Below are 26,574 nucleotides of genomic sequence, written 5' to 3'. Positions count from 1 at the left end.
TTCCTTGGGAACTGGCTTCTCCTCCTGCACTTCACAAGCCCTGGGAGGTGAGGAGTGATCCTCCAGAAGGGCCGGCACACTGGGAGCTGTTAAGTTTATGTTTGTGGCGCCTGAGCTCAAACAGTCATTCAGTGGCTTGCTCTGTTATCAAGAAAACAACAATCAGGAACAATCAGTAAACAGGATCTCTTTCCAGCCCCTTTATTAACTACTTACAGCTCCGCTAAAGCACGCAAAGCGCCCAGCAGCAGCATCTCTCACCGTGAAACGCTTTCGGCGTTTCGGGTGTGTAGAGAGGGCCAGGCAGGATCAGGGCCCGTGAAACCCGCTCGGCACCAGGACCCTGACCCTTCCCCGGCTCCGTCCCGGGCGCTGTGCTGCGGCCTGAGGTCTGGCATCACCCGAGGGCCCCCTATTCCCTCCCTGGCCTCCGTTCTTAAGTAACCCAAGGTGAATTTGTTAATACATGTATGCATACAGATGTATATAAATGCAAACACTTACTGTTGACGTGTTTAACTGATCTCAACTCTGGAATTCACGTACCCGGCTTCTGCGTCACACCGCCACGTTGGCTGGGGATGCTGAGAGCTAATTAACCTGGGTACAAATATTGAAATGAGAAGAGTTTGAATATTGATCTCAGTGTGTGCAAACGAAGTCCTCAGAGAAATTATAGCGGGCTCATCTGACACTATTAAAAGTAGCTGCAGCAAGAACTGAGCCGGCGAATCAGGGATTGCTAATTGCCACCCTCGGTCCAGACCGGAAAGAGGAATCAGAGCAGAAACCTGACAGAGCACCATAAGGACATGCATTTCACGAAGAGGATCTTTTCTCTCGCTTACACGAATCCTGCTGCCCAAGCTCAGGAAGTGCTCTGCCGAAGACACTAGGAGGATCGGCTCGAAAGTTTGTCTCTATTCGCTTCAAGGTGGAAAACACTCCGGAGTTGTGGGGCCTCACAAATGCATGTAATGAAATATGGAGTCAAAGGCCATAAATGGAAAAAAACCCCCAAAAAACTAACAAAACAAACCTCTGAAATCAGACGAGTGTTGTTTAACCAAAGTTTCGAGGGTGGAGGTCCGGGCTGACCGCGGGTGTGGGGGCCACAGCGGCCGTGGGGAAGCAGAGACCCCGGAGTGGCCGCTGCAGGAGCGACCCGACCCTTCCTACCACGGACAGGACTGGGGGGCTCAGGCCCTCTGCGGGGGCGCTGACAGGAGCCTGGCGGTGGGTGTGCTTGCAGGCACATCCCTGGCTGTGGGTGTGTGAGCAGGCACATCCTTGGCCCTGGGTGTGCGTGCAGGCACATCCCTGGAGGTGTGTGTGTGTGCAGGCACATCCCTGGCAGTGGGTGTGCGTGCAGGCACATCCTTGGCGGTGGGTGAGTGTGCAGGCACATCCCTGGCGGTGGGTGTGTGTGCAGGCACATCCCTGGCGGTGGGTGTGCTTGCAGGCACATCCAGAGTGGGCTCCCGGCCCGCAGCTGCAGAGCCGCGGCAGCGCTCCGGCTCCAAAGTCGCGCTGCTGCCCTGTGTGTTTGTTCCAAGGTGCAAGACACTGTGCTGGCAGCCCGAGGGCCAATCCCTGCCTGCCGGCGGGCGGCTTATCTCGACGGCTGCCCAGCCGCCCCGAGGGCGCGCCGGGACCGCGGGGCGCCTGGCCGGGCTGGGGGGCCTTTCCCTGCCAGGGACCGGCAGCCCCAAGTCCCCCTCCGGCGTGGCCCTCGGAGCCGAAAGGCATCCGGCCGCCCCAAGGCCCTCCCCGGGCGGGGGCAGAGGGGCTGCTCTCGGCAGCCCCCGGCGAGCAGGCTGCTCCCTCTCGGGGTCACCTCGCCCTGCGTGACCCCGCGTGTCCCCCGCTGCTGCCACCTCCGCGTCAGCCTCGCGGCGGGAAGAGGCGAGCGCCAAGGGCCCCAGGTTGCCCTGCCCTCGCAGGTTTCCAGCGCCAGTCACAGACCCTCCCGAGTCGGAGACTCCGTCTCCAAACTCACCCAAGTGAGAGCGACTCCAAGAACTCACAGGTCAGACCACCGGGCAGAAATGATACCCCTTCTCCCTCCCGCCCCCCGAAGCGCCGTACCAATCCTCTGATCCTGCATGAAAACACAAGTGTTACTGATCACACAGTTTAAGGTAGATTTCATATTTATTTAAATATTTATCAAGTACTCAAAAATGTATTACACTTGAGCATACAAAATGAATCCAGTTTCTAATCAGGATGATTGAAATCCTTGTATTAGATTTTAACATTTTTTTAATGTTCTCTGTACTGTCGAAATGGTTTGTCTATAGCTGAGCTTACTCAGAGTGGGCTGAGATGGTGAGGAGGGAAGGAAAAGAAGGTTATGTTAAGAAAACATTGGGGTTTGGAGTAACTGACATGCAAACCAACTTGTCTTTGTCAGACTGAAAATCTCTGTATGTTCCAGTCCTTAAGGGTGTTTTAAAGTGAACCTTTGTCTTGTGCTGCCCGCGAGCACTAGGGAGCACTTGGATTGGAGCAAAAACAACCCTTTCCCATTTTTTAAATTTACTTCTTTCTACTTTTTCCCAAAAAATCGCCCACATTTCTAGCTTTCACCACCCTCTCCCCCGCAAATTAAAAAAGGAAGAAAAGAGGGAGTGAAGAGAGGGAAGTCGACAGAAAATAAGGAACATATTCGTGCAATTTCACAGCAATATCCCCGACAGAAATATCCCCACAACTATTCCTCCTGCAGCATTATTTAATTGTTTTGACAGCAGACATTGATAAATAATGGTCATACTTGACTTGTTAAGCAAAAAGCGTCCCTTTTATCAGGAGCTTATACTTAAAGTACAGGTCACTTCAACAATCTCAACAACGAGGCTTTGGTATACAGCACTTTCTTTTTATTATTTTTAAAAATAGCAGAACTCAGCAAAAAGCCTGAGCTCTCAGTTCTTTAGATGTCTTAACGTTATGTCTGATCATGCCTAGAATAATATCACTTTTAAGGGCAAGGGATGGGGTGGGGGAACAAGAGACTTTCTAACGTTATCGATTGAAAGCTAAGGCATCCAACTAGCCCTGATACAGTTGTTGAAACGGAAATTTACAAGCTGGTCGTTAATACTTGCAATAAAATATCACACTCCTTTTATTCACTAATGACCGGCTTTGCATGCAATATTTTATTTCAGGTATTTTAGCTGCTAACCTGTAAATATTTAAAAGAGGGAACTTTGTTCATTATTTAATGTTAATATTATTATTATTATTATTATTATTATTTCTATTCCAAACGCTTATCTAGTGAAATAGTCCTGAAGATATAATAATTCTACATATGGCGCTTTTATTTCACATCATATTTAAGGAAAGAAAAAGGACAAAAACACATAGAGTTAGACATATAATTCAAAGACCACGGTACAACCTTTTCTTTTCTTTTTTTTTTTTTTTCTTTTTTCTTTTTTACTTCAGCAAACAAAAAAAAAATAGTCAACTGACATGAAAAGTGGCAAGTTTTCCGATAATAAATAATAAATTACTTTATAATTTTGCAATGCAAGAGCAAACAAAAGGAGTGATTTTTTTTTTTTTACTTGTCCTATTTTCTTTTTTTACTTTTTTTCCTATTTTTTTTTCTAGAGAGTGAGAGATAAAGAGAAAGGAAAGAGAGAAAAACAGTCGTTATAACCAATGACTATACACATCTCTGGGGGAGGGGAAGGTTCTTGGGCGGACACATTTCAAACACAATCCCGAGACGCTTTGTGGCAAAATAGAGGTATACCTTGTTGCAATGTTTTTATAAATTCGCCTTTAAAGAGGAATTCAAAAACCTATTTTTAATCGCATCACACTTAATAGGGGGTGGATCTCAACCAAACAAAATCAAAACCCCGCTACAGGCATGCTAGAAGAGACCCAGGATAAACCCCTTGTTAAGAGTCAACTAAAAACAACATTGCAAACCAATGCAGCTCCACCTTCCTGCAAGGAATCTTTCAGCAATGCAGGGCTGAATCGTCTCTTTCCTGATGATGGAAAACCTACTGGAGCTTCTTTTGGCAAGGCTATCCCCAATATAGAAACAGCACCATTCGGAATGGGAGGGACCGGATAGAAACTCCCTCTACCTTGGTTTCTCCCTAAGATGTGCAGTCAAATGAAAAGATTTCCTTTTTTTTTTTTTTTTTGAGATCCACGAGTACAAATCCATTATATCTGGAAAATGTCTTTTTGATACTTCTCTGACAATTGAAAAGCACAGGGTTTGTGGTTCTTTTAAGTATTTTTTTTTCTAGTAAGATCCCATGATTGTCTTCACAGTGTTGCTACCATATTACCTTGTCTTTTCAAATATGACTCCGTTCATCTCATGGAGCAGTTCCTTGCTAGGTTCGTTACAGGGTTGTTAAGTATTCTTTCCCCCTAAATTTCGAAGTCCCAACACGTTCACTTTCCCACTCTCTTCAACAGGGTTGAGGGTAAGGGCAGAAACAACAACAACAGATATTTGAATGAATGTTCCTCATGCCTCAATAGGACTGGCTACCATGCTGTTGGGTGTATCTGGCAGCTGAGAGGACATTGATGCTACTTCACTTCCAGTAGAATTGGAACCAGGTCCTCCTTCTGAAAAATTAACCTGCCAAAAAGAAAAAAAAAAAAAGAAAAAAAAAAAAAAAAAAAAAAGGAAAAAAAAGAGAGAGGGGGGGGGGGGGGAAAAAAGAAGAAAAATAAGAAAAAGAACTGTTGCTACAACTGTAAAACTCAAAGAAAAGTAGCACGCAAAGAAGAACACAAAAATAAATATACAAGGCATGCAGCCAATAGGCCTTATACATCTGCACAGGAGGCTGTGTCACTGCTGGTTGCTCTGTTTAGCTTCCCCATTGACTTCACAGGAACCTTCTTCAGGCCTTTGGCCAAATCACCAAGAAAAAGTATATTTAAAAAAATGGAAAAAAGAAGACTGAAAAAATCAAGTAAATAAGCAAACAAACTTATTAATGAGGCCTCCTTCCCTGCCTTGCAAGAGTGACAATCCCGAGAGGATGTTCTAGTAAATTATGTAGGAGTGCATGTGTTTTCTTGACATGAAACTGAAAGATTACTATTTTCCCCTTTTGTGCACATACCAAAATAAACCTGGAAGGAGCATCCAGGAGCAGAAGGCATTTGAAATCAGCCATCCGCTTTCATTCCTGATTCGAGGCTAGTGCTATCTCTTCTTAATGAGAGTCTGTTTGATAAAAAAGGTCACACTATTCCATCTTAATGTGCCCCGCTGCTCCTGTTAGTTTAGGAGTAGTGCTGGGAAAAGGCATGACTTGAAGGGTGAAGCTTTGTTAATCCAGAAGCATTTATTTGGCACCTATTTAGCTGGCCAATTCTGTGATTAAGGCCGTTTCCAGATTAGAGCCGTGTCTTGAACGGCCAATGAATGGTCTGTTCCTTCCACTATTCTTTAATTTAGCTCTTTTCAGTATCACATATTATGTTGAATGTATATCAATATTAATTTGTCAATCTAATGGTCTATTTACTTGGACTATCCATCTTCCATCCTGCCTTTTTTTATTCCCTTTTTTGAACAATTTAATACAAAACCTCACTGCATCAAAGATTTTTAAAGTCTTGTATTTTGTTAAGGCACAGTAAGTAAAGCAACCAGAGGAGATAATTTTTTCTCTCGTCTGATGGACAGCTTGATTAAAGCAGGAAAAGCAGTGGTTGCTTTAGATGTAAGAGGATGCAAATAGCCCTGCTGCTGTGCTACAGTTTCCTGAGTAAGCATAGTGTGCCAGCGAGGGGAACGCACTGCAGATTGCTGTTGGGCAAAAGAAAAGGGATTCTGCAGGAGAGCATGATACTAAACCGAAAAGGTCTGAACACAGTGCTAATTCAACTACAAACCTTTGTCTTCCATCACTTGGTGTAAAAAAAAAAAAAAAAAAAAAAAAAAAAAAAGCAAAAAAAAAAAAGCCCAACAGATCAAAAAAATATTTGCATGTTAATTTTTCATAATTTTTCATTTTATTCTGAATCCCTGAAATACTATACACAATGTACCTTTCTATTTTAAATATCTGATTTTAACAGACTTAGGCCAGGAAACTGACTTAAGACTGAACTTCTCTCCTTAACTCACCTTGTTGTGCCTAAGTGTTGTTGGTGATATGGTCCCATATGGACTGCCAAGTGACATAGGCATAAGGAAGTGAGTTAAGGACGGCATTTCTTCTAAAAGGTCTATTTTGATCTGGCTTAAGGTAGTTTATTAGATGACTCAAATTTTTCTCCTAAATACGCACTAGCAATTTCCTCTCCAAAGAACAACACTTAATGTAAGCTATATATGTGTACAGATTAATGTGTATATATGGATACATAAAGTTATATCTAGAAGTACATGCTTAAGACACAGACTTTGATATTCTAATTAAGAGGTCATATTTGTCTGACAAAACAAGGGCCGTGGCTGACACTAATCATGTATTTAAAATTCATCCTACAGCATAAAGGCAAAATCAGTCTGAAGTGGGAGGGGTGAATTCTAGAAACTGCTTTCACAGATATAAGTACAATTAAGTGACATATAAAGAATGCTTCGGTGAAGTGCTTTCAGTTTTCAGGAGCGTGCAAGCTATTATGATAATGAAGGCCTGACCTGAGTCGGGCCTTATCCAAACTCACACTCAGAAATATCTCTGCTGTACACTAAGATCGATTTTGCACCAACCTCTGTGAAATCAATTCAGTTCTCTGCTTTTACAGATGCAGTCGTGCACGCCTTGCAATTTCTGGAAAACCCAGTTAATCTGGATTGCTTGTCTCTCTGAGAGCATCTGGCACCTGGAGTGAATCGCCCATTGCTCTGACCCGGGTACCGGCTGGCTCGGGCGGGGAACCGACACTTACTAGTTGCTGAAAAGCAGGTTGGTCTATGTCACTCTGCAATGCGAAGTCACTCAGTACTTTCCAGGGCGGCTGGTAACTCTGCACCTCCACGGGGTTCGCCTGCAAACCGCCGTCATGTCTCTCCGGACTAGCAGCCACCATTGGAGTTCCTGTCATCCCTTGGATATTCTGTAAACAGCCCGGCAAAAGATGTTAATGAGCTTGGTTAGCTTTATTGTGTATAAACGCTGAGTCAATAAACTGCTTTCTATCTTATCTATACGGTCGCTTGTATTTGCTTTGTTAATCTGCTGTGAATGTCTTACTCTATTCTACTCTGGGTCAGCCCGTTTCTACTCGCTGCATTTATCACGGTGGAAGTTTACTTTCTTTCCCTTTAATCCTCCTATTCGTCTCAAGGCATATCCCCTCCGCCCTAAGCTCTCTTGAACATGAGCACTCGGTATCTCGACTGCCAATGGACGTCTCAGAACGAGAAACGGCTAATCCCGCTCCCCTCTGTAGTTCGCGTCCAGTCTGGCTTTGTTTTGCGTGACCTTAGCTGGATCGTATATCCAGTGCACAGCAAACCTGGGGCCCGTCATTAGTTCGCTCTTTCCAAAAAAAAAAAAAAAAAGAAAAAAAAAAGAAAAAAGAAAGCCCCCCCAGCCCTCTCAGTATGCCCTGTGGTGCAGGCACAGTGTACAACATAACTCCAAGCCTCCACGATTGTTCAGGCGAGTTAATAACACCGTGTTTTATTGCATTTCAACAGGGTAAAATGAAACTCCTTAAATTCCACTTAATTAGGCAGCCTTATGAATTAATAGTCATTCCCGGGTCAGTCAATATACACAAGGAGAGTAACAGACTCTTCTTCAAGTAGACTTACAACAACAATAAAAAAGAAACAAATTTGGCTTAAAATAGAAACAGATAACTTGTTCTGATGAACCCAGTGCATGCCGCTTGTTTATATCACCCATGCATACATCTGCAGAAAAGAGCTCTACATAGATATAAGTATATATAAATTAACCTGTAAACACTATGGTAATTCCGAAAAATTTGCATTGCATTTGTCTTTTTCTGCAGTAAGTGCACTGACCGATACACACACTTTGTGGGATGCAAAGTGCTAAAAAAACCCTCTTATTTTAGTTTTACCTTTTATTTTTAACTATTTTTATTTATGGATTTACTCCTGCTTAAAAACACTGAAGAGGTCAAAGGCGTCATTTTCTCACTAAGAAGCCCTTTGCATTTGCAGTATAAATGTTAGACGAGACTGGGTTTATTACATCCCATAAGCTCTGCAGGTCTCATTCATGCTGCAGAGAAGTTAGTCTAAGCTACTGCGTATTGTTAGCTCCACAAATTCTTAGTACGCCTAAGCAGCCTAAGTCGGCTCCTCGCTGTGGTCTGTTTCTATTGCACTGACAGCAGAAACTAACGGATGATGGCTAAGTAGTATCGTTTTCTTTGTTTTCAGGGAGATCGCAAAAAACTAACACCATCAGCCCGAGCCCTGCGGCTGTCCGGGCCGGACGTACACCAAGCTTTTCTCCTTGGGAATTAAGGCAGACACGGACAGAGGCTGAAGCCACTTACAGTTTTGTCATTGGGTTGCTGCTGCTGAAGTTGCTTCATCATAATGCTCCTTTTTTTGTCCTTGCATCGCTTGTTTTGAAACCAAACCCTGATGACCCTTGGGCTGAGGCCAGTCATTTCTACCAGCTGCTCTTTCATGAGGGCGTCAGGTCTGGGGTTGGCAGCGTAGCAGGTCCTCAAGGTGTGAAGCTGTTTTTCATTCAGGACAGTCCGGACTCGGGTTGTCTTCTCGGGCTGCTTGTGGACGTGGGGCCGCAGAGCTGGCTGTCTGGCAGAGATAGGTTCTGCTGTAAGGGAAGGGGAAGGGAGGAACAGGATCCCCATGAGTAGGAAGCAGGGAGTCTGCAGAGACTATGAATCTAAGCTGGTGGGACAGGGGAAGGTGGCGGGCGGGGGGGCGGGTGATGAACCCTCTTTCAAAGGCCACTCAAGCACTCAGATCTATCGGAGCTGCTGCAGCCTCCTCTGCTTTATGCACTGCTGGAGTGACTGACATTTCTGACTCCACAGACAATTAATTTGCAAAAACAAACCACCCCCCTAAAACCCCTAATGACAGAAGCTTGAACCTGTATGAAACTTGACAGGGGAGGGCAAGTTAGCTAAGGTGTATGTGCGCTAGGAAAGGAGCAGAAGGGTTTTATGTATTTACTTCCCGACAAATCACCAAAACAGAATTTTGGCCCTAAAATTAGTGAAAGAATACTTCTTAAATTAATCATAATTCGGGTCTGCTTCTTGTATAGTGAACCTAGCTCATTTTAACCAGAAGCAGTGATAACGTACAACAGCTCCTGGCAGTTTGACTCTTCCAAACCAGAGCAAAACAGGCCAAATCCTCTTCACCATGCTAATGGAAAAAAAAGCCCTGGGAGAGCTCCGTATCTCAAAGCCCGGGAGATGAGATTTATCTTAAAAAGTGGAGGTGATAGGTGCATTTGCTTATACTTTGAATGAATAATTAAAAAATATCTATCTAGTGCTTTTAAAAGGAGAGCATGCCCACCAAGTCGTAGAAACTGCCAAGAAATGCAAAACTACAGATGGCATCACATCAAGAGCTCTAAGGGTTCCTGTTGTTCTGCAATTCTTCTGTGCGTTGTGTAGCTGTAGCTATTATGTGCAATCTGACCCAGTCGAGGGGAAAACAAAAACAGTATTTGTTTTGTTTTGGTTTTTTTCCTCAAACTGTTTAGCTAACAGTCAGAAGTGCTCGCTTTTGTGCAGTCGGGTTCCGACTTTTCTAATCGTAACAATACATCAGTAAATGCGATGACTACAATATGAAGGCTTCAAATCTTATCAGTATTGTACCTGCCGACACACTAAGCCTTTCGGAGACATGGCACAAACACGATATAGAAGCACAGTCTCAGAATTCTGTTCGGACCAGTTACGGGAGTATTTCTCCGTATATATAGATTTGTCACCTGAAAGCAGCTCAGAAGAGGGAAATGAGGCCGTTTTAGAATAGTTGTATTTACAAATAACTTTCCGAGTCACAGTCACTTGCATAGCAAAAAGGCTGGCCAAGCTTGTATTGTCCAGCCTAGTCAACCTCAGAGAAGTGTCCCTTCCTAAAGCTAAGGGTCTCTGAGTGCCTGACGTACCCGTCGAGAACTGGAAGTGTGAATGAAGTTGTAAGGTGGGCGACTCTGAAGTTACAAGGCTGAGTTTTGAGATGAAATTCTCATCAAATTACATGAAACGTTTCAAGAAGGCAAGAGTCACTTTAAAAGGCAATCACCGAAGATTAGCTTGTTGACAGTTTTAAATTACAGCCTAAGCGCCAGCCTGTAGTTATGAAGTCTATCTCTTTTCAGACCCTACTTCCTCCAGCGCCCAGAACAGCTCCTCCGCTCGCTCCTGAGGCAGCGGAGGGCTCTGAAAGCTCAGACCTGCTCTCCGCAGCGGTTCGTCCCTCTCCGGCTCAGGCTCAGGGCTGCCCCGGGCAGTCCGGCGCTCGGAGCGCGGCGCGGGCAGGCGGAGGGCAGGCAGGAGGGCAGGCGGAGGACAGGCAGGCTGGGGGCGGGGGGGGGCGCGGCCCCTGCGCAGGTGTTCCGCCCCTCGCCTCCGCCACCGCGGGCGCTCCCCGCGGCAGCCGGGCCGGCAGCAGCCCCGAGCGTGGGGCGCGCCTCCGCCACCGCCTCTCCTCGGGCGCGCACGCTCAGGCCCGGCTCTCAAAGGAGGCGCGGGACCCGCTGGGACCATGGGGCTCTCCCCGCCGCCCGGAGGGGGACCTGGCATGGCCAAACCCCGCCGGTTTCCGCGGCCCTGGGAGCGGGCGGTACCTGCCATCTGCAGCGGCCGAGCGGGATGCAGGGGGCTGAGAGGGTCCCCGCCGCCCAGGCTGGCCCTCTCCACCACGTCGTGGTCCGCCCGGCAGAAGAGGCCGTCCTCCCGCAGTGCGAATTCATCGCCGGGGATGAGCTGGCGGCTGCAGGCCACGCAGCGAAAACACTCGATGTGGTACACCTTGGCGCGGGCGCGCATCACGAAGTCATTCTTGCTGAAGCCGATGCTGCATTTGGCGCACTTGATGCCGTATAACCTGAGCAGGGCCCAGCCCAGAAAGAAGAAGAAGGGAGGGAAGCAGGGAGAGCACGGGAGGGGGAAGGGGGAGGGCAGGGAAGGGGCGGGGGGGGAGGGGGGAGAAAGGAAAGGGAAAAAGAAAGAGGTTTTCACTCCCGCTCGTGGGCAGCCCCTGGCCCCGCGTAGACGCGCCACACGCAATCCACTGCTTTAAAAAGCATGGAAAATACAGAAGCCAGAAGAGAAAAGGAACAAGCCGGATTCACTCTCAGTCGGTGCCCTGAAGTCCGTGCCATAAAAGGCGGAGTGGACACAAACACACCGGTGAAAGAGGAGAGTTGGGAGGCAGAGGTGTAGGAAGAAACAAAAAACCGGCCCCGTTTCTTCCCGAGGATATCCAACCTCTCCCTCTTGCCCCAGCGCTCCGGCTGCTGCAGGATTGGGGCCATCCCTGCCCTCTCCTTGCCTCCTCACCTGACCTAGCCTGGCCTGGGTCTGAACCAGTCTGCCCGGGCACACCAGGGGAAGGCGAGACTGCCGAAGCTGCCCTCCGTGACACAAACGTGCCAGCTTCACCAAATTGTGATACTTTTCGCCCGGAACCCACTCAAGACTTGCGCCGCTTGATGTGTGTGCGGGCTGCCGTCAACTCAGCCCCCGGGACCCAGCAGGGGAAACTGCCAGGGCCGGCTCTCTTCCCCTGGGCTCCTCTCACCAGCTTAATTTAATACAACAATATAAGCATAACACACATGTCTCCTCGAGCTTACACGTACAGCAGCGTAAATCCTCTCTCCCGCCCCCAACAAAAAGGCAGTTTCGGTGCTCTGACTCTGCAGCTTGTCTCTACCTCCGCGTCCCTGCCCCGTCTCTCCTCCTGACTCTCCCACCTTGAGCCGGGGCTCAAACGCTCCGGTAGGAATGGGAGGGCAACCTCTCGCTGACAGCCTCACAAAGCAAATTATGATTTTCTGGAGTGGGTGGCGGGCTCCTCGTCTCCCATGGAGGAGAGGACGACAGCTCACCCGCCAGCAGACAAACATAAGAAAATGCTCCAACTCTGGTGTCGTACTGCACACTCTGTCGTCTCCCACAGGATGCTTATTAGCCAGAAGTCCTTGATACGATTAAAATTAACACCTGGCCACAAATGTATGGGTACATGCACTGAAAAATGTGCTGGTACATAAACTGCGAAAGCTGTTCCTAAAACTGAGCTACTATTTATCCCCACCAATTTCCTCACCAGTATACTTCCTTAGAGAGACAGTCTGTAATACATGCTTGTGAGTATACACTTCTTTAGCTCTTATGGCTATAGAAGTGCACTAATCCTATGTTCAGAACTACATATGCCCGAATTACACAGTTTTGAGAAGGAAAAAACACAAACAAACGGCTGAACAGCAAAAGAACAGAGTGACCGTAAAGTAGGTGCATTCATAGGTACAAAAGTTGCGCAGTGGTTGCCCACAGGTTTGACACATAGAAATTGGCTCATGGTCTAATTCAAAGCCATCTTGCATGTAATGTACTTTTTCCTTTTTAAATTGTAGCAAATTAAATGTATTCCGTATTAATTTAAAAGAGCTGATTTTTTTTTTTCTGCTCAAATTTCTTCTGCTTAGTTCTATAAAAAGGTAAGTGAACACATTTTGGTCCAAATGTTTTCCTTTCATTTGAATTTAGAGAAAGGACAACATTTAAGAGAACAGTTCCAGCATTGTTTTAAAAGTAAAGAATTAAAAAAAGAAAAAAAGCTCTGGCTTTCGCCATTTTAGAACTTGGAGAATAATCTCACAATGGCTTGAAGGAACGGTCTGCTTATAAATTGTGCACTAGAGAAGGAAGGAATCGAGGGTTTTATTTCAATTCAGAATTATACAGAAATCAGAAGATATCTTAGATGGCTAGGTGCTTTCCTTCCAAAACTTTCTGCAGAAAATAAAATTGTTCATACCTCAGTGTCACACAAACTTATGATTTGGCAAACCCAGTAGGCGACACTGAAACGGATCAGCATGACCCAGGAGCACAAATAATAAACACACTCGAAATTCCTCCTTTCGTTTCTCTATAGTGTCAGCATTGGCAACTCTCACATTTTATCAGTTACCAGATTTTAATGTGAGGAAGGAAGCGGTTCCATTATCTAAATATACCCAATTGTTCGCGAACAGATGATGGGCAATTTGATCTGCTCTGTCTAATTCATCAGTACAGATAAGATAAGAAAGAAAAGCCAGTCAGATATCACCAAAGGGGTTAATATTTAAAAAAGATTAAATGTCAGTTATTTTAGCTAAGAAACATTTCGGTCTAGGTTTTAACGTCCCCGTAAAAGCATCCTCCAGTCCGAAGGAAATTTGGGGTTTGGTTTTGTTTTCTTTTTGTTTTTTGTTTTTGATAGACCTAGTTTAAGAAGGGGTTTTTTATATTTTTTTTCCCTACCCGTGTATTTATGTTTACGGCATACATGCTTGAAGTGCCTTTCTTTTGAATGCCACTATGCCTGTGCAGAAACAGAGATGCATTTCTCAGGTTGTCCTAGAAAGTGATCAGTTCCATGTTGATCATAGTGTCTAGCCTACTGAAAATATTATTCGTTATCTACGATTCTCCCCTTGGTTAGAATCACAGGATGCATTGCCAAAGTCCTCTGAAAGGTCCTACACGGTCCCGAGCCTAGTTCTAGGAATACAGATATCTGCATTTGAAAAGAAGAAATAAAAAAACTTCACTACTAACTTTTTTCCTCGCAGGTCTATTCATGGGAAAACACATAAAGGCATACCAATTATCTTTTACCCGCTTCCTCACAGTTTTCCCTCCTAATTTCTCCGTCTAATTTATAAAGTTAAAAAGAAAAATAAAATCTCACCGAACAATTAAACAACGTAAATGGCGTACCTGATATAATCTCTTTTACAGTAGGTTTTGCCATCCCTAACAAAGCACGTACAGGTCTCGTCCAAATACTGATTACACTCTGCACACTTCAAACACGCCGCATGCCATTCCAAATCCGGAGAAACCCTCAGAATATACTGATCGTGAATTTGATTGCCGCAACCAACACATAGGGAAATCAGACGTTTTTCTGAAATGAAAATAAATACATGATTGACTAACCGTTTACTCTCCTACAGAGATAAACACACTTTTAATGTCATTCCCTTATAAAGCATATTGTGGGAGCATTGTTTGGTTTCTGCCTTTTTTGTTTGTTTGTATATTTGGGGGGGGGCGTTTGTTGGGGTTTTTGAGGTTGTTTTTTTAAAGAATATTACACTTTTGGGTGGCAATTGTAGTGTGCTATCAAAACCTTGCCTCCCTTAGAAAGGAAGCAGAACATATGCTAAAAATGCAAATGTGAAGAATCTTTGGGGTGAAGGTCCCAATTTCAAAAACCTTGCACGGAATCAAAACTCCAAACTCCCACGTTGTTCAATTTTTATTTTATTGTTGACTTGTTTGAACGCCCTGCCTTACGAGGAGAGTACCTATGTGTTTCATTTCGTATTTTAAGAGGCTCTGACTGGAAAAGATGAAGCATGGTGGGGTGCACTTCCCACTGAGCCCTTTCCCTCAGAAGAAGGGAATCGAGGCTTCTAGCAAGAACAAGCATCATTACGGTTGTCACTTGCTCTCTTTTGCAAGTCTAATGTTAATATTCCTAGACCGACTAGGTGCTGGATAGTCAGACAGCCTCACCGCAGTCTATCATGAGAAGAATTTAAGGCTCCTTCGTTGGAGATCCCAACAAAATCCTGTCTGCTCCCCAAGCTTTAAAAAAGAGTAGGACCCCAGGCTGTTAACATACAAGGCTACGACAGAGCAAGCATGCAGGCATGGTAACAAAGGCACCTTCTCTACCATTCAAATGAAGTTCACCACTTTAGCAGTTCGTCTGCCTGAGACGATTACAATAGACAGCACATTTATTCCAACAACGGTAAAGATTCCGCCTTACTTTTTGGTGGGTCTCCCATGTCTCCCATATCTGTAAGAGGGTGTAATGTCCACAGTGAAATGGTGTACGGTTTCGTTTTAAGACCCCAAAGTAGGTTTGAAAGCTGTCGCTAAAAACAAGAATAATAATAATAATAATAATAAAAAAATAGAAGTATTAACAGAGGCAAAAAAAAAAAAAAAAAAGGAAAAAAATCGAAATCGGAAAAATAAAAGGGGAAAAAAAAAGAAAATGGTACAAAACACCACCGGCGTGGGAGACACTGTCAGGGCTGCGGAGAGAGAAGGGGACGCGCGGTGAGGCGCGGCGCGGGGCGCGGCGCCGGGGGCGCGGCGGGGTCCGTCCACGCGTAGCGGCGCGGGCGCGGTGCGGAGCGGTGGCGGCGCAGGAGCGGCGCGGCGAGGCGCGGTGCGGTGTGCGGTGCGCGGTGCCGGGTGCGGTGCGGAGGCGCGGCGGTGCCGGACTGGGCGCTGGCGGCGCGGGCACTCGCCTCGCCCTTATCTCTTACTCAAACTTCTCTGCTCCAACTCAGCCCGCTCGCCATTGGCGCGACGTCACGCGCGGGCACGTCACGCCCGCTCACGGCCATTGGCTGGGGGCCGCGCGGCGCAGCTGCTCCATTATCATATTTCAGCGTCTGGCGGCGCGGCCGCCCGGCTCGGGTTCGCGCGGCCAACTTTTCCTCGCTCCTTATTTGTATTTCCCTTTATACTTTCGGCTTGTCGCTCTCCTCCATCGCCGTCGCTTATCTCCCGTCACACCTTTCATTTTCCTTCCCGGCCCCCGCTCGGGCTCCTATACCCCTTCCCCCGTCCAGGCTTACTGCGCGACATGCACTGTTTCCATATGGATATTTACATATACATATACTTATATACGTACACACATATACCTATACATATACATATGTCTATATTTGTGTGGGTATATATATATATATATATATGTATGCATGTATATATATATATATGTGTGTGTATATATGTGTGTATGTATGTATATATATATATATATATATATATGTATGTATGTATGTATATGTAATTTTTTTAGTGGTGGTGTTAATCCAACTGTTTTCCTCCTGAGCCTTTGTCTTTCCCCGGCGGGTGCCACGCTCTGCTTTGCCCAGGCGGTGATACCCCTGAAGAGGGAGGGTAGGGCGGGCTGTCTGAGCACGACCCCAGCCACGAGATGGGACTGTTTACTTTTCTCCTCCAGCCTCTTTCTCTTAAATTCATGGATAAAATCTGCAATATTTCTGTTAAACACAAGATCGAAGAAGGTACGAATATTTACCTTAAATTGTCTCTCAATAACTTCTGCCTCTCTCCAACAAAGAGAATCCCTTAAAGTTCTTATTATTAAAAAAAAAAAAAGAGAGAGAGAAATAAGAAAAAAATAAAGGGAAAAAAAAAAGGAAAGAAAAGAAGAGGAGGGGGTGGGGAGAAGTGGCGGATTTGCTGTCGGAGCGGACCTGCGGCGCTGCTCCCTGGAGGCGATGTGGGGAGTCCTCACCCGAGAGCCGCGGCAAGGAGAGGTGCCGTGCGCTGTCCGCGCCTTCGTCTGCGCAGCGGCGCACGGCGCCCCTCGGATTCCAGAAGGCAGTCATCTGAAAGTTTCCCAAACTGGGCAAAACGCATCTTAGACAGAGCCACTGCTTTCTTTGTGTGTGTGTTTTTCAAAGGGCAGATTCCCCTTCGGCTACTTGGTGACCGTCCTTCAGTCTGTGCAGAACCGTACCCGAGCACGACTGTCCCAGGCTCTTCGAACATCCCCCCTCCACACCCGGATTTAAACGTTCCCTTTGAGTTTGTCTAGATCCCATTTTTGTCTTCTGTTCCATATGGGCTATTATACTGCCCTCATCAACGTAGGGTAGAAGTGCCCTCCAATCACTGTTCATCAGGAAAATATACTTGTTTTCAATGTCCCATGTTTGTACGAGGCAACTGAGTTTGGGTCTAAGAGAGGCAAAGCCATATTCATGCAGAATAATTTTCCACAGGGATGTCTGATTGGGATGAAAGAGCCAAGAAATAGTTCTGAAACTCGCATATGCTGCTGAGAGAGCTACTAATCAATGGACAATCTTGCATTTCTAACTTACTTTGCGAGATGTTTTTCTTTCCGAAGCTGAGGGAATAAACACACCCTCCAGATTTATTTCAAACAAGAAGCGGGACCCAGTGTTGCCGCTTGCGGAGATAACTAAACTGCCCTGAAATGATCTCAAGATAGTGTCAGGAGGTAAAGATATGGTTGTAAACACGGGCACACAGCTGATTTACATATCCGACGTTTAAATAAACGGTGTGCTATGCAACTCTTCTGGGTGATCACTTCCACACCCAAGAAACTGGAAGTATACAGATATATGGGGGTGGTTATTTACATGGGTATATAGAAAATATTCTGTATACGTGTAACTACGAATACTTAGGCATTTAGGTATCAGAGTGGTAGCTGTAATTCTCTGTGTTACTTAAGCAAAGCAAAAAGCAGATTGGAAGACTTCTGAGCCGGGCAGCTTCGGACAGCCTGGCACAAGTTTGGGGCAGACCGCCTGTAATAGCCAATTTCACTGAAATCCCCAGCTGCAGGGTCGTCCCTGCACCGCTCTCTGGGCCGGGTGCGCGCGGCGGCGCCCGGTTTCTGCTCGTGTGCCTGCCGGCCCTGCCGCTACCGGCGGGGCTGGTGTGGTGCGGGGCTGGTGCCGGGCCGGTGCGGTGCGGGGCTGGTGCGGTGCGGAGCTGGCGCGGTGCGGGGCTGGTGCGGGGCTGGTGCGGTGCGGAGCTGGCGCGGTGCGCTCCGCGGGGCAGCGCGGTGCGGGGCCGGCCTCCCGCCGCTCGAGGCGCGCAGGCTGCGCGGCGACCTCTGCTGGCCGCGGGGCGAGCGAGCGCGGCCCCGCGCGGCGGCGGCGGGCGCGTCTCGGACCTTTTGTGTCCTTCCTCCCGGTGCGCTGCAAATGCCATCCTCTAGCCCTCCCCGAGGGGCACCCCGTCCTTCCGGCCCCCACCCCACCACCTCCCCCCGGGGTGACCTCGCTTGCTGCGAGCTGGAAAAACGTCCGAGTAATTAAAAAAAAAAAAAAAAAAAAGAGTCACCCAATGGCTAAGAAAAAGAAAATTCCAGGATTTTATGAAACTCGAAGAGAGAAGGTGTTTTCCCGTACTGCGTTCTAGGCATTTTTTTTCCCGCTTAGATGTTTGGATATATTTTTAAAACATGACCTGCTTAAAGTACAGCTCCTCCCATACTTGAGATAACACATCTTATTTCTCACCGTTAGACCCTTGATTGAAAATAATTCAATCTGATTGAAATTCTATTAACCCCCACAGCCTAACTTTTGGTTTAACTACTACTTCTGGGAGAGGTGACTGCATTTTAAGCTTGATCGTTGCAAATAATGTGCAACAAGAGAGAAAGCTGTCTCCGCCCCACAAACCAGGATTGGGAAAAAAGGAGGGCTTTGATCAAGGGGATTTTTCCCCTCCCGTGCTACTGATTTGCTTACTGTGTATTCGATTCGCGTTACCAGTAAGGCGAAGCTCTATATTTAGCAGGCATCAGAATCAGGTTTAAGGGAGTGGAATAATGAGAGGAACTGCCAGTTTCAATGGATAAGGTATTTAGAGGAAAACCCTGGTGAAGGATATCACTATACACGTGAATGGGAAGACGTAAACCGAGATTTGTACATATATGAGACGCTTCCGAAAATACATGTTTTTTCCCTCCCCTCTATCGTATTTATTTACTTTAGGGATGGGGGCTGGGAAAGTCTGCTAAAAGTCGGTGACTCTACACAGAAATCAATAGCTTTCATCACGTTGAGGGGCTCAAATGAGATTATATGCATTCGAGGGAAGGGAATGGGGGCAAAAAACAAAAAACCAAACAAACAAAAAAAACCCCCACCAACAACAACAAAAAAAATCACAACCCCCAACCCAACAGCGGTGATTAACCCTTTCCGTCCTGTAAAGAACTGCTATAAATTCTGTCCTGGGTTTGCTTAGTGGCAAAAACTAGGATGGTTTCCCAGGGGAGACCAAAAAAAAAAAAATCAGCTAAATCAGCCTTGGGAAATGATTAAGGAGGTGTTGCTGGTTTCGGAAGAGAGGAAGTGGGTTCTCCAGGGGCTGGAGAGAAGGGTGAGATGCCCTTGCTGAGGCGGTGCCGGGCTGCGGCGGCCGTGTGCCCGGTGCGCAGGGACAGACAGCCAGGGCTCCTTGGCCCCCCCTCCGGCGCTCGTCGCGTTCAGCGTCCCGGGGTTCAGAGGAGGGACCTGGCCGCAGGACACAGCGAATCTCCCGCTCCGGTAGGAAGAGCTGCTTTTGTGCCACGCTACGGCGGTGGCTCAGCGCAGCCTCGCCAGTCGGGCGGGCAGAAAGCCTCCTTGAGTCTGCTCCGGTTTAAAACTTGAGGAGCTTTGGACCAAAAAGATGCTTTGCGAGAAGTGTCCGGAATTGAGGTTCCCAGAGGTTCAGATTTCCCCTCGCTGTCTTGCGGAACGTGGTGAGGAGCCCGTGCGGTGGACGTGCGGAGAGGGGAAGAGGTTTCGCACAAGGCTGAAACTGGAAACAGCTCAGCGGGGAAATCAATCACGAAATGAATTAGCTGCTCCGGGGTGTAGGCTTTGACTCATCTAGAGGTGTGCGATCTTTAATCTTCAAGTCTTAGCTACTGCATGTGAGGGAGAAGTGCACCTTAACAGCACTAAATATATCAAAACAGAAGAAAACCTGTCAGTGGGCTTCTTCTGCACGCCCTCCTGACTTTTAATAATACAATCAAGCTTATTAAATCCCGCTACTGCTTAAATAAAAAAAAAAATAGTAAAAAGGGAAAAAAAAAAAAAAAAAGAAAAAAAAAAGAAAAGAAAAGCAGAACGCAGCCACCCTTTCTCTCCTAGAACCTTTCTCGGAGTTCAGGAAGACTCGGTGCGTCTCCTCAGGACTGACCGGCATCACCGCAGCCGCTTTTTCATCCAGCCAGAATTGGACACGCTGGCATGGGCAGCCTAGGCAGGGGAGTAAGGTCTTTGGCAGGTGGGGAAAACAAATCCCCGCCAATTCTGGGGAGGGGAAGGTCCCCAAAAGATGTTAAGGAAGTGTCAGAGCGCGGGTCGGGCCGAGGCATGGAAAAGCCCAGTTTCCCGTCAGCCGAGTGGTGCCTGGCGTTAGCGCCGGCAGCCTGGACGCACATGGGGAGCGAGGCAGTTTGGGGATGTTTATTGCTTTAAACTTTCCCCTTTGTTATCTTCCTAGTGTCAGGAAGTGTTCGAGGACAGGAAATACAGCGGCGATTTTGTCTCCGGGGTGAACAGAAATCTCAAGGCAGGGAGGGAGTTTCAGGCCCACTTTTAAGTCCCGGCTCTGACGGGGGTCCCGCCAGGGTAATCGGGCCTTTTCGTTCCCCTCGCCGGCCATGGGGCCGCAGTGGGCGGTGGAGGGGAGGCAGCGACCCGAGCCCGGCCCTGCCCCGGTCCCGAAGGGCGCCCGTCCCACATCACGGATCAAAACTGGCATGCGAGAGGGGAGGCCAACAGGGGAATAACCCTGTCCCTCACGAGTCTATCCTGCCATAATGAGCGTAGACGACACCCCAATTCTACCTCCTTGTAAACAGGATGATTCCCTTGGGAAATTTCCCTCTCCGAAATAGCCCCAACCAGCATCCCGCCTTGGTGCTGGTACAATGGTCTCTTCTTCACGTCCCAGGAAAACAGCCCACAGCCCCTTCTCTGGAGTGTGGCTTTGGAAAGGAAAAAAACCCCGAAACACCACGCTGCCCCCACCTAAAAAATTAATAACGCCGTCCTCGTCAGCGGCAGTGACCAGAGCACGGCAGCAAAGCAGCAGCCGGGGCGGTCGCGGGGCGCCGGCGCTCTCGGGGCCCACGGCCGCCGCCACGGCTGCGGGGGCGGCAGGGAGGCAGGGAGGGTGGCAGGGAGGGAGGGAGGGATGGAGGAAGGACTGCCCGTCCTCGGCACGCCGGGACCGGCCGGAGGGCGCTTGGGTGCTCGGCACACCTCGCCGGGGGGTGCGGGCCGCCCGCCCGCGGCCGAGCGCACCGGAGAGCCGCCAGCCCGCCCGGTGCCGGCGGAACCCGCTGCCGCTGCCCGAAGGACCCGTGCTGGCAGCGAAGAGCCTTCCCTGGGCGCGGTGCGCTCGGCCCCGGCCCCGGCCCGCTCCGGCAGCGGCTGCGGCGGCGCCGCACCGAGTCCCGATGCCGCCGTGCGGGGGAAGGCGCTGCCCGGCTGCCTCTCCGAGAGTCTCGCTTTCCTGCCCTGCTCCTCGCTGACCTTCGCAACGGGCTTTCAGGCGGTAAAAAAGACAACAAAACAAAAAACCACCAAGCAAAAAGCCAAACACACACACACAAAAAAAGACCCCAAAAAACAACTTGAAGGAAAAAAACCCCCACCCCCCCCCAAAAAAACAAGCCAAAAACAACCAGAAAACCCAACTAGACTCAAACATCGGCAGCGAACACCAAACAAATGAAGGAATATAACAACTGTAAGACACTAAGTTTCACAATTAGTCTTGTCTGAAGGGCAGCGATCTACTTTAGACGCAACAGAGGATCTACCACCCATCTTTGTTCATTATAAGGTGTATTTATTGCTTCTTAAATGAACATAAGAAAATTGACAACTGCAACCAAAACTGAAAAACCTTCCATGCGTTTTAAATCCAAACACAGAGTTATCTGCATGGAAGTTAAAGAGGCTATGTTAATCAGCTGAGAATAGTCAATACATGTAAACAAAAAATTATGTCCGGCAAAATTGGGTATTATTGCTTAGATCCTTCAAATAAATCTGGTAAAATTAACAGCCAGAGAAGTAGTAGGGACACCCAAAAAGGAGACCAAGTCCAAAGAGGGAAAAGTTAGAATTCATTAATCCAAAGACAAGATCATTTTGGCAGACTATCTCAGCCACATATACAGTTCATTATACTTCTCAGGAGGAGAGGTTGCCTCACTACAATAGGAAAAAATAAAAACAAAATCAAAACAAAAAAGCACTGAAAAGGATTTGCATAATGCTAACACTGCAACTTTCAAAACTGCAGACACAAACTTGTTAAAGTGGCTACGTACAAAATAGGAGAATCCTAAGTGAAAGGTAGTGCAACCAGAATGTTAGTGGGATGAATTAAAGATGGACTGTGACCCTTTGTACAATATTTTTCATGCATGAAGGCAAAAGCAGGGTCTGTGGAGGTGAGTTTTTATGTGTTGTCCACTGTTCAGTGGTCTCTCTTTTGAACAGGGGCAAATAAAAGCCATCAATAAATAATAACTCTTACATTAAGAACAAGCATGCACAATATACTTATGGCTTAGCAATTTTTTTCCTGCTAATGGGACATGTGCCATCCATTATGTACGAAGATGAAAGGCATATCATACAATATGGTGGAATTGGGTGTTGTGTGTATGTAGATAGAAAGCAAGTCAAAGTATTAATGCAATAGGTACCACCAATACATGTGTTACATGTTTGTGTCATTCATCTGGAGCATATAATCATTATTAAAGCTACTTGTGGTTTCCTTTGTATTTCTCAGGATCTCGTATTCCATCCCAGCTCATGACAAGAAATGTACCATGACTAAGTGTGGCAAGAGCTTGAGATGCCTGTCAGCGTTTGTTCTCTCCCTCTGTAAGGTGTGTATTTCTGGCTGTATGGTTAGCTGCATCCACATATTGTGACTTTTCCAACTGTGTTGCACACAGCTTCAGTTTCCCTGGGTAAACAAACATGTACTAGGTGAACTTGGCATCTGAAGATCCTGCAGTGCAATGTGTGCTTTAACAGTTTCATTGCCAAAAACATGTGTGGCAGATAAGGAATTTTTAAATGGTATCAATTTCCTATCTACGCATATAATGTATTTGAACTGCAGGTCAGGGGAAGTTTGATGTCTTTAGGACAGTTTTTCAGTTTGCCTGTAGGTTGTCTGTTGTGCACTGGTCCACTCAGTTTCATGACATGTTGTAAAAGAAAGCAAAACACTTTGGAGAAGGCAGGCCAGTGAAAGTGTTCTAACCCCTGGACCATACTCAACATGTACTCTGGGCAACATTGCAAGGGCCATCAGTAAAGAGGTGGTGTCATTCCCACTCTTGTCAGGGGTACTAAAATGAATAGAAGGCCTAGGAGGGAGACTAGATATGATCTGATCTGAAGACCATATGCATTTGACCCATGTTGTAGGATAAAATGTACGGATAAGGAATGGTTAAAGTGAAAAGAATGTGATGTAGGAAAAAAATTAAAAAAAGATGAATGTGGCTTTAGGGGTGGGAGATAAATATGTTGAGCAAAAATGTATGGAGGAACAAACAGAATGACAGAGGGGCAGAGGTGAGAGAAACGTTTAAGAAATTTAATGCAGTGTCATTGGAAATTGAGAAAATAAGAAGGGAAGAAACCAGCAGTGAAGAGAATATAAAAGAAAGAGCATGTCAGAATGAAGAATGGAGAGAGAGAAGATGGAGGCAAGGCAAGAAAATAGAAAGACAAAACCTTCTTTCCAGAGTGTGTTTGTAATTGACACTGAGGCTGTGACAAATCAGATGCTGCCACTAATGATGATGATTTGACACTCGACTGCAGAAGTTTTCCAATCGCCTTCATAAATATATTTTTCTGTTAGAGTACAATCAGTCTTAGTGTATGTGACAAAGCATGGTTATGCCTATATTAATTTCAGCACAGTAATTGTTTACTTTCTTGCCATTCTTGAATTTGTGTAGGATTTCTTTCTTATAATAAAGGAAATGCTTTTTGATTGTTTGTTTTGTTTTTAAAAAAGCACTTCTCTTATAAAAGAAAGTACCCACTAAAACTCCCTCCCCAAAAATGTCTCCTTCTGTAACTCCTGTAGGTCAAAGAGGACCCCTGCTCCACATATGTGCAGAAACTTGCAGGCCTATAAAAACTTGATGTGAATCAGCACTGCTCCATTAAAGGTCAACTACAGCTGAATCAAGCTACTCTTAAAAGGCTTCTACCAGAGAGAAGAAATATGAGACAGACAGGATCAGTATAGAAAGATATAGGTATTAATCAGAGTAAAAGACAGACGGCAAAAGCAAGAAAATTCTGCCAAGCTTTGATACTTTCCCACTAATATGTTCAACAATGGCCTTGTACCCTACACACTCTGTCTGGCTAAGGTCACGTTGAACTTAGCTATGCAAAAGGAAGCAGCTGTCAACTGTAGCACATGGCAGATGGAGAAATCTTATCAGATTTTTAAAACATGAAATTGCTTTTTTTTCTTTAATTTAGAAATTGATTTGCTATGTGACATTAGAAACACTTATGCTGGCATCACATGTTGCAATGAGGCATCTTCTACCTCTGTGTGACAAGATAAAAATGTTTTTATTATATGTGTATATTTTGCCATACTTGGATTTTCAGAAATGTTTGGAGTCAACCTTATTTATCTGTTTCCCTTTATCTAGGCTGTGCTATAAATATTATTCTCATAAGAATGAGTTTGATAACATTGGCTGATGTGGTGAAAAGGAAAAAACCAGTTTTATTTCAGGAATTATGACATGAGGTCACAACAGGTGAGCAGAATAGTCCTTCCTCTCTTTCAAATCTCTGCTAGAGAGGTGGCCTGTATTTCTTGGTGGAGCTTCACCAATCTGAACAGTTTATAGAACCCGTGATTCAAAAATTCAGCAAATGGCTAATAGTTTAAGACAAAAGATTAGGTATTCCAGATGCATGAACCTCCTCAGAAACACTACTGAAAATGGGCTTTGAATTAACTTTATAGCAAGATGGAATTGTCTGCTTAAAAAAAAAAAAAATAATACTATGCACAACTGTTGATTTTGCAGTGTCTCAAAGACTCCGCAAAGTCATTGCTTCGACAAGTCATCTACAGGAGTCATTCAAAAGTTTTTAGCTAAGGAAAACATTGAGGCAGGCAATAATCATTATAAGCATTTTACAGATGCACAGAAGTCTTCTTTGAGTAACAAAGGGTGAAATTCTGCTGTCAATATCATCAGCTTATTGAAGAGGAGGCCTCTTGACTTACAGTGCGACAACTGGAGATACTTCTCAGTTTTAAAGACCAAGCAACATAACCTCTGCATCTTTATGTTCCAGCAGAAAAATGTGTTTCTAAGGTACCTCTGTGTGCAATATTATACTGGAGCATAAACTTTAATATATATTAATCAGATATAAAGGCAAATATTTTTACATGAATTTTCATCTGTGAAAGAGCTAGATCTACAAATCTAGCAGGTGTTCCTGCCCACCAACAACCAGTTATAAAGTGAAAAAAACCCACAAAAATTTAGGATAATACTTTCTTCCTTTGCCTCTGAGATTATTTATTATGCAAGTGGACCCTTTTAAGAGCTCTGTTTATTAAGTGGTAAAGCATTTGACTATTTCTAAGAACTCAAGTAAATCCACTGTTATAAGAGGCCTGTCTGAAGGCAGGTTGTATGTGGCTTCCTGAGTCCCTGACACCTTTCATTCATTCACAATAATTCTCACTTATTGTCATCACTACAAAAGACCAATTATAGTTGTTTAGGGTGAAATCTTACTCCATTCCTACAGAAGAGGAAAAAAAGTATTTCTGAAAATCACCAGCTTGAATTGTTGAATTGAGTTAATATCTCTCCTCTTTTGGAAGTGTTTTTGTTTATATAGATTGGGAGCATCTAAACACACTTTGCATCTGGAGTCCTTTAAAAATTTAAGAGCTCAAAAGGAAACACAGACGTGTACTTCAGAAGGGCTGCTCTTTGGCTGAGGGAAATAAGCGGCAATGGTTTTCTGGAAATTGTTTATGGAAAGTCAAGAGGTTCTTGCAACTTTCTCCTCTTTTATGAATGTTTCAACATATTTTCCTGTTATCTTTTTTTTTCTTCCTGTGAGTTACTCTGACTCAATAGAATTTAATGGAAGAAAAACAAATTATTGAATGTACATGAACACAGCTCGAATTAATAGGATTATCTGGAATAGAGAATATGACTTCTCTAAAACTGTAGAAGTGTGAATTTTGAGGTCTAAACACCAAAATTCTTACTCAGAAGATCAATGACATTGATGGTGATCAGGCTACATGTACATGTAGATTTATTCACTTAACCTCTTTTATAAATGTTTCAGTACACAGTTCTGTGACAGAAACTTTAGTCAAAGCTGTTATTTTACTCAGGTCAATAAAATTTTCATATGAGAAAAACCCACATGCTTAAACACTTAAATATTTTTTCCATCTAATATACATCCACTAGATATATTTTTTCCCCCAGAAAATAACAAAAATTAGTACATCATAATAATTGGAATGCTGTTCGTCAGAAGCTGGAAATACCTTGCTCACCTATGTCCAGTTACAGAAGCAAAATTTACATAAGCTTCACAAAATTTTACCTAAGACAAACCAAATTTTTTGCAAATTAATTGACAGAAGTGTTTTTATAGAAAACATGAAGATCACCAGAAATTACTTACAGACAGTTAAAATACTGTTGAAAATTTAATGCTTATGCTAAAGTAT

The 26,574-nt window shown here is 45.5% G+C and overlaps 1 protein-coding gene across 3 annotated transcripts; it reads right to left on the bottom strand.

The window, feature by feature from the left end:
• Positions 1 to 3,144: 3,144 nt before the first annotated feature.
• On the bottom strand, positions 3,145 to 15,456 carry ISL1 (ISL LIM homeobox 1). 3 transcript variants are annotated; one of them, XM_064736468.1, is made up of 7 exons: positions 15,240 to 15,456; positions 15,002 to 15,110; positions 13,939 to 14,128; positions 10,788 to 11,047; positions 8,497 to 8,783; positions 6,907 to 7,074; positions 3,145 to 4,630 (listed from the first exon to the last, which is right to left on the bottom strand). In XM_064736468.1, exons 2-7 carry the CDS (start codon positions 15,027 to 15,029, stop codon positions 4,514 to 4,516), a joined length of 1,050 nt encoding a protein of 349 aa, XP_064592538.1. In that variant the 5' UTR covers positions 15,030 to 15,110; positions 15,240 to 15,456; the 3' UTR covers positions 3,145 to 4,513. The 3 variants fall into 3 exon arrangements, with proteins under 3 accessions (XP_064592538.1, XP_064592537.1, XP_064592539.1); XM_064736467.1 differs by having other exon boundaries at positions 15,250 to 15,456; XM_064736469.1 differs by having other exon boundaries at positions 8,497 to 8,780; positions 15,250 to 15,456.
• Positions 15,457 to 26,574: the final 11,118 nt, after the last annotated feature.

The sequence above is a fragment of the Zonotrichia leucophrys genome, chromosome Z, assembly GCF_028769735.1.
Source record: "Zonotrichia leucophrys gambelii isolate GWCS_2022_RI chromosome Z, RI_Zleu_2.0, whole genome shotgun sequence".
Classification (NCBI taxonomy): Eukaryota; Metazoa; Chordata; class Aves; order Passeriformes; family Passerellidae; genus Zonotrichia; species Zonotrichia leucophrys.
Note: the sequence above shows the minus strand (reverse complement) of the source record. Positions and strands in the feature narration are given on the sequence as shown.